This window comes from Crocodylus siamensis, chromosome 8 (genome assembly GCF_052110815.1).
Source record: "Crocodylus siamensis isolate JL-2025a chromosome 8, ASM5211081v1, whole genome shotgun sequence".
In the NCBI taxonomy this organism is placed as follows: Eukaryota; Metazoa; Chordata; order Crocodylia; family Crocodylidae; genus Crocodylus; species Crocodylus siamensis.
The window spans coordinates 57,196,074-57,203,034 of NC_143402.1; the positions used below are offsets into that span (position 1 = coordinate 57,196,074).

The window sequence follows — 6,961 nt, forward strand, 5'->3', positions numbered from 1 at the left end:
CAGGGAGGGGGGCAAACACAAAACCACCACCCACCACCATATGGCTCTGGGGATCTGAAGTGGGGGGAAATGAACTTGGAGACTTCCTTCAAGACTCATTCGGATGTTTATCTTGCTGGAATCTTGGGGCAGAGGGCTGGACTCAGATGATCCTTTGGGGTCCTTTCCAGCCCAAATGTCTATGAAATCCATCTGGGAATAAGGCATTTGCAGTCACTGACTGAGCATAGCTGTAATTTAAAGCAGGATCAGAGGGCAAAGCAGCACCCTCCTCTCTCCCATGGACACCCCCTCCCTCCTACCAGCCCTTGCTACCAAGAGGTCAGGAAACCCCTCACAGCCTCCATGCACCACCGTTCAGCATCGCCAGGCTGAGACCTCTGCAGCTCGTGTCACTTGTGGCATGAATCAGGCAAGGTGCAGGGTGAGGCTGGAGTCCCAGGCAGAAGGTTTGGGCAATGCTGCTGCTGGGGCACCAGTCACGGGTGCATCTTGCTGGGGGGACCCTGGACCTTCTTGGCTCCAGATGGCGCAGCCCGGACAAGGGCCAGTTTCTTGGGCAGGCTGCTGCTGGCTTTCATCACCACCTCATGCTCAATCTTCTTGCGGATGCCAATTTCCAAGTTCTGCGTGTGGTGGAAGGAGAGGGTGGAGAGGGGGTAAGACCCTGACAGGGTTGGGTTGGGGGGGTGAGCACCCTGAGGCCCCACCCCACCTCTCACCTTTTTCAGCTGCTGCTGCTGCACCACTCGGGCTTTCTTGGGGGCGATGATACGGCCTGGGGCAGGGGAAAGGAGAGAGATGAAGAAGGATGGGAGCAGACCCGCCCCTCCTCAAGAGCACCAGGCTAGGAGGGAAGGGGTGACACTGAAGGTTCCAGGGGTGTCTGGGAGCCAGGGGGAGATGTCCAAACCCCCCTGTCCTCTGCGTAAGAACATGCTGGGCTCTGGAGTTGCACCTCCTGGGGAAACTGGATGGGGAAGCCCAGCAGCTGCCCCCACTCCAAAAAAATCCCAGCACAGTGGGGCCCAAATGCCCCAATGGGGTCCTGTTATCCCAAAAAAGGGCCTCGAGCCCCTGCACCTCTTCCCACACCTCAGCCTGCCAGCACCCCCCTACCCTCTGCTCTCTCCCCCTCATAGCCCTCTGCTCCCCCCACTGCTCCTGGCCCCAAATCCCCTCCATGCTCTCGGCTCCCCCCGCTCTCACCTCCCTTGCGAGGCCCTCGGGCCACCGCCGTTTTCTTCCCCGCGCCCGGACTCTTCGCCAGCAGCTTCCGTCCGCCCTGCGCCATCTTGGCGTTGTAGGGGCGCCGCAGGACATGCCGGGACACTGGGGTAGCGAGCCCCGCTCCCGCAGCATGCCGGGAAACCGAGGCGATTCTGTTTCGCGCGGCACTCTGGGAGAAAGGGGCGGAAGTCGGTGCCTGTCCCAGGGCATGCTGGGATACAGAGGGGCCAGGCGACCTGCAGCGACGCATACTGGGACACAGGCGGAGGGGTGTAACTGCTCGCAGTCCTGGCATGTACACTGCATCATCCCATGCAGTCACTCCCTGTACACGGAGCTGCACAGAGCACGCGTGTGCGTGGTGTCCCCAGCACAACCATCCTCAGCAGTGAGGACACAAAGGGAGCAAAAGCCCCACATGGCCCAGAGCCAGGACAGGGGAAACTCCACACCAGAGGCCCCTGCCTCCAGAGACTCTCCCGAGCACTACAGACCCTAGAACACACGGTAGGGAACACCAATTCCATTTGGAGGTAGGACTCACAAGCCTGACACTATAAAAGGCAACCTGGGTTTATTAGCTGCAGACAAAGCAGGGTCTGCACCAGACACCCTCCAGCACCGGCAGCCCTGGTCAAGTTCACCCAGGCACAGCTGGCCTAGGGCGCAGGAGTGTGCATCACCTGATGGAGGCCTGTTTCAGGCCTTCCTGGAGCTCTGCGGGGGCGAAGACCCCAAGCTCTGTGATGATGCCGCCAGTGATGAGGTTGTGGGGAGTGACGTCAAAGGCTGGGTTCCAGACGCCAATGTCTGGGCAGGAGGAAACAACACAGAATTGGTCATGGGGCCCTCCAGCTGGTCCCCCCCTCCCCACCAGTTCAGCTGCATCCTGCTGAACCAGAATTTCCCTCCCCACCTCCCTGCCTAGGGAACAGTGTGTGTGGGGGGGGAGATCTCCATTCTTGCCAGGGTTCAAGGAGAGGTTGGACAAGCATAATCTGGAGGTAGCTCAACCCACTCTGCTCTGGGGATCTCCCAGGCTGCTGGGCTTTGTTGGCTACCACATTGGGCTGGGAGGGAATATTTTTCCCAATCCCTCCTGCTGCTACTTGTGTCAGGGTTTATTTTCCACTTCCTTAGAGGCACTGATTGTTACTTTGATTTCTTAAATGTTGTCCAGACGGGATGGTGATTACGCTGTGTCAATGCACCTGCTGGGACTCAACCCTGACTAAAGGGTCCTGGCTAAAGGGTCTTGTTCCTCTGCTCAGGGTCAGACTAACACTGCATTGGGGGTCAGGAAGGAATTTCCCCATGTCATATTGGTACATACTGGGGGGAATGGGGGGTGGTTGCCTTCCTCTGTAGTAGGGGCACAGCCCGGGATCTCTCAACTGAGTATTAACAACCTTTTACAGCAGCAGGACACTGGCTGCGTGGTCCCCCTGCTTTCCCTGTGGCAGAGTTGAGGGTGATGTCTGGTGATCTGTCAGGGCTGATAGCAGTTTTATGAAGAGTTTAGATGATGGATTTGTCTGGGCTGGTTTGGACAGGGCTGATCCTGCCTCAGGCAGGGGGTTGGAGTGGATGTGACCTCTGGAGGTCCCTTCTAGCCCCACTACTTTAGGATTCTATGATTGGGTGCTGGCTGCAGCCCAGTCTGGGTGTGGCAACTAGGCTGTGCCAATGCTCTTGCTGGGACTTAACCTCAGAGGTTCCTGGCTAGAGGGTCATGCTCCTTTGCTCGGGGTCAGACTGACACATTTGGAGTCAGAAAGGAATTTTACCTCCTTGTCAGGCTGGCACAGACTTGGGGGGAGGTTGGCTTTCTCTGTAGTAGGGACACAGCCTCTTCCTGGGATCTCAAGAGTATATTAACAACTTTTTACAGTAGCAGGATGTTGGCCACTGCGGTTCCCCTGATTTCCCTGTGGCAGGGTCAGGTGCGACACCTGGTGTTGCATCAGGGTTGACTGTAGTGTTACTAAGAGTTTGGACAATGGATTTGACTGCGATGGTTGAACAAGGATGATCCTGCCTCAAACACTGCATTACATTAAGTGATTTCTGGAGGTCCCTGCAGAGCAGTGGCTCTGATTCTATACCGGGTGCTGCGATCCTCGTGCCGTTGATGTCTGTCAGCTCCTGACTGGGCCTCTCCTCAATGACGATCTGGTCCCCGGTGGCCAGGCTGAGGTCACAAGAGCTGCTGGGTGCTGCCACGTAGAAAGGCACGCCATGGTGCTTTGCAGCAATAGCCAGCTGGTAGGTGCCCACCTTGTTGGCTGTGTCGCCATTGGCCACCACGCGGTCAGCTCCTACCACAATGGCTGGGCAAGGGGATAAAAGGAGTTGGCAGCCAGCAGGGGGAAGGGACCCTGCATTTTGAAGGGACCCCAAGGCAGCCACAGGGCCTCTAGGGAGGAAGACATGGTCTAGAAAGATCCATCCCTCTACTGGGGAGAGGAGGTCGTTTGGGATGGAGAGGCCTGGTGTAGGAGGCAGGAGACCCAGGACTTTCCTGGCTGTGCCCACCTCCCTTGTTCACCCAAAATCAAAGTTCTTGTCCTTCATGGGGAATCCAGGGTCTGAGAGCCAGGCCAGGGGGCCAGCTAGCACCAGGCTGGGGGAGTTGGAGGAATCAGCTGGGCTTGCACTCACCGGAGATGCCTTTCTCCTTCAAGGCCAGAGCAGCTGCACTGTCAGCAATGAGGGTGGCTGGGATGCCCTCATAGACCAGCTCATAGGCTGTCAGCCGGGCCCCCTGGTTATAGGGCCGTGTCTCTGTGCAGTACACATGTTCCAGGCAGCCATGGGCATGTAGGGCCCGGATGACACCTGCGAGGCAAGACGGGGATGGTAGGATGAAGAACGAAGGTTAAGGGGCTGGTGGGGGAGGAAGCACTTGGGTTCTATTCCCAGCTCTGGAAATGGGAGAAGTTTAATGGTTAGAGCAAACTATAGGAGTCAGGATGCTTGGGTTCTGCTCGGGAGAGGCAGGCTGGTAATCAATGCCTGATGTAGGGGGCCTGGGAGCCAGGACTCCTGGGCTCTTCCTCCCAGCTCCAAGAGAAGATGGAGGTCTGGTTGGTAGAGCAGGCCAAAGCCAGGACTCCTGGGTTCTGCTCCAACCTCCAGGTTGGCAATCAGAGCAGAGAACCAGGACACCTAGGCTCCTCTCAGGGAGGAGGGAGTGAGGCCTGAGAGTTGGAACCAAGCCAAGCCAGCTAGCTCCCTTTCCCTGGTGTGTGGGGAAGCCCTGTCCAGCCCCAACTCACCCAGGGCAGTGCCATAGCCAGCAGTGGCCAGCGCCCCAGTGTTGCAGTGGGTTAGCACTGTCACCTGGCCCCCTGGTGCCACCCCCCGCATCATGCAGGTGGCCCCGAGCTCTCCGATGCGCTGGTTATCCTGCAGGTCCTTCTTCAGCATCTTCTCCGCTAGCTGGATGACGCTGGGGGGAGCAGACTGCTGTCAAGACCTGGCCTGGCCCAGCCCAGCTGCCCCCCCATCCCTATTACTCACATCTCCCGCACGCTGTTGGCTGTGGCACCCAGGCGCTGAGCCTCACATGTAGCTGCAGCCCCCAACTTCTCAGCTGCCTGTGCCATGTTGCGGGCTGTGGGACGGGCGCTGGCCAGGTCCTGCAGTGCCTCGCCTATGAAGGTGGCCACTGTGGCAGCATCTTGGCCCCCAGCTGTGCCCCCATGCAGCTCCACCGCCAGGCTCAGGCAGCCCACAATGGCAATGGCTGGAGCACCCCGCACCTAGGGGAGGGGGTGGAGATGGGGGGATGTAGTATGTGCCCTAACCCTGCTCCAGCTTAGTGCAGCCATGAGCCTGGTGGGGGCTCCCTGCCTCCACTCACCCTCAAACCTGGGAGCAAGGGAGTGTTAGAGACAGTGGGGGGGACCTGTCCAACTCATGCCCTGACCCCACCCCCAGCAGCCCTGAGCCTCCAGGGGGGTCTCCCTCACACCTGAGAGCAAGGGGGTGGGGATGAGGAGAACCTTCCCCACCTCCCAGCCTAGGGCCTCCCAAGTGCAGACTTCCTCTCCCCTAACCCTGGGGGGGGAGCAGCCCAGACCCCTACAGAACCCAGGGAGGCCACAGCCTTGCATCTCCCCTCCCTACTCCCTTGAGGTGCCCCATCTCCCTGGCCCCACAACTCCAAGATGGGGCTCATCTGCCTGCCTCCACCCCGTTTCCCTTCCCCCAGGTTCATGCAGGGCCTGCCCCACCACCACCCTGGGGGGACTCCTCTCCATGCCCTCCCTTTCCACACCTTCGGGGCCCGCTTCCTACCCCCACTCCCTTGGGGGGTATCCCTGCCCCCCCCCCCCCAGCTCCATGGGGCAGAGGGAGCACGGAGCGAGCCGCACCCGCATGTCCCGGATGGCCGCCAGCCCATCCCGCACGCCCCGGATCGCCTCGTAGCAGCTCCGCTGCGGCAGTTGCAGTTGGTCCAGGATCTGCAGAGACCCGCGGCGGTAACGCAGCGCCTCCAGCGCCATGGCTGCAGCTGCGGGGACCCGGGCGTCCAGGCCAGGCCCCGCCCCCGCTGGGAGTGGCCCCGACTCGGCCCCGCCCCGCTAGACTCTCGCTGCCCTCCCCCGCTACCAGCAGAACCCACGTGCCCGAGCCCCCGCGTCCAGAGCTGGGGAGGGTCCAGCTTGTAGCCCTATTGGTCTAGAGGCAAAAGGAATCACAGCTCATGGCAGAGATATCTTTATTAAACCAACTAGATTTTTGCAAAATAAGTCTTTAATTGCAAGCTTTTGGGCACAAACACTCTCCTTCAAGCATCGGAAAAGATTGTAAAAGTTCTCCTGAGTAGAAATGAAACATCATATTTCACAGAATTGGTTTTTAGCCGATTTTTAAAAATGAAACCTTCACAATTTTACAAGGAGAAAGGAAGTTTGACCACCTGAAACCTTGCTCCTACCTTTGTTTGAGGTAATTTGCATGATCACAGAGCTTCACAAGAGAGCTGAGAAACTTTACCAGCTAAGAACTATCTGCCCAGAAGAGCACTCCATCCTTTTTACTCCTCTGTGCTTTATGAAACACTATAACCACAGAAGGAAAGGTGACTACATGCTGCTTACCAACAAACAACTTCCAGCTAAACAGACTAGTCCAACTTTTCTCTGAGCCCAAGCTGCACAAAATGAACTGTTCCAAACAGATTTTACCAAACCTTCAATTTCCTATGAACTTTCATTTTTGCCCAAGAACTTTTAATCTTTTCTCCTATGCCTGAAGAAAGGTGTTTGTGCCCCAAAGCTTCTAATTAAAGAATTTTTTTTGCAAAAATCTAGTTGGTTTAGTAAAAGATATCTCTGCCACAGGTTCTGAGTCCAGAGCTGGGGAGAAAACCCAGGAGTCCTGGGATCCTGCTCTAGCCGCTGTGCCCCACCACCTTCCCAGAGCTGGGAAGGGAACTCAGGTATCCTGGCTTCCAGCCTTGCCCCCACCCCTACTCCAACCAGTGGACCCCACTTCCTTCTCACAGCTGGGGATGAAGCCTAGCTGTCTGGGCTTTGCCCCACCTTCCCCTGCCAGAACCCATTGGCCCCCACTCCCCTCACACCTGGAAGCAGAACCCAGGTGTGCTAACCACTAGACCCTGTTGCCATCCCACAGCTGCTGGACAGAAACCGAAGGGGGGGCAACCCAACCCCTGGGGTGTGCACACTGGGCCCCTCTCCAAGCCAGCTGGAGCCATAGG

The 6,961-nt window shown here is 58.0% G+C and overlaps 1 protein-coding gene across 3 annotated transcripts; it reads right to left on the reverse strand.

The window, feature by feature from the left end:
* Window positions 1–87: 87 nt before the first annotated feature.
* MRI1 (methylthioribose-1-phosphate isomerase 1) lies at window positions 88–5,792 on the reverse strand. Of its 3 annotated transcripts, XM_090059285.1 has the most exons (9): window positions 5,610–5,791; window positions 4,753–4,994; window positions 4,509–4,681; window positions 3,892–4,068; window positions 3,336–3,560; window positions 1,914–2,040; window positions 1,210–1,399; window positions 723–778; window positions 488–626 (listed from the first exon to the last, which is right to left on the reverse strand). In XM_090059285.1, exons 1-8 carry the CDS (start codon window positions 5,739–5,741, stop codon window positions 728–730), a joined length of 1,317 nt encoding a protein of 438 aa, XP_089915411.1. In that variant the 5' UTR covers window positions 5,742–5,791; the 3' UTR covers window positions 488–626; window positions 723–727. The 3 variants fall into 3 exon arrangements, with proteins under 3 accessions (XP_089915413.1, XP_089915412.1, XP_089915411.1); XM_090059287.1 differs by lacking the exon at window positions 1,210–1,399 and having other exon boundaries at window positions 88–626; window positions 5,610–5,792; XM_090059286.1 differs by lacking the exons at window positions 1,914–2,040; window positions 3,336–3,560 and having other exon boundaries at window positions 88–626; window positions 5,610–5,789.
* Window positions 5,793–6,961: the final 1,169 nt, after the last annotated feature.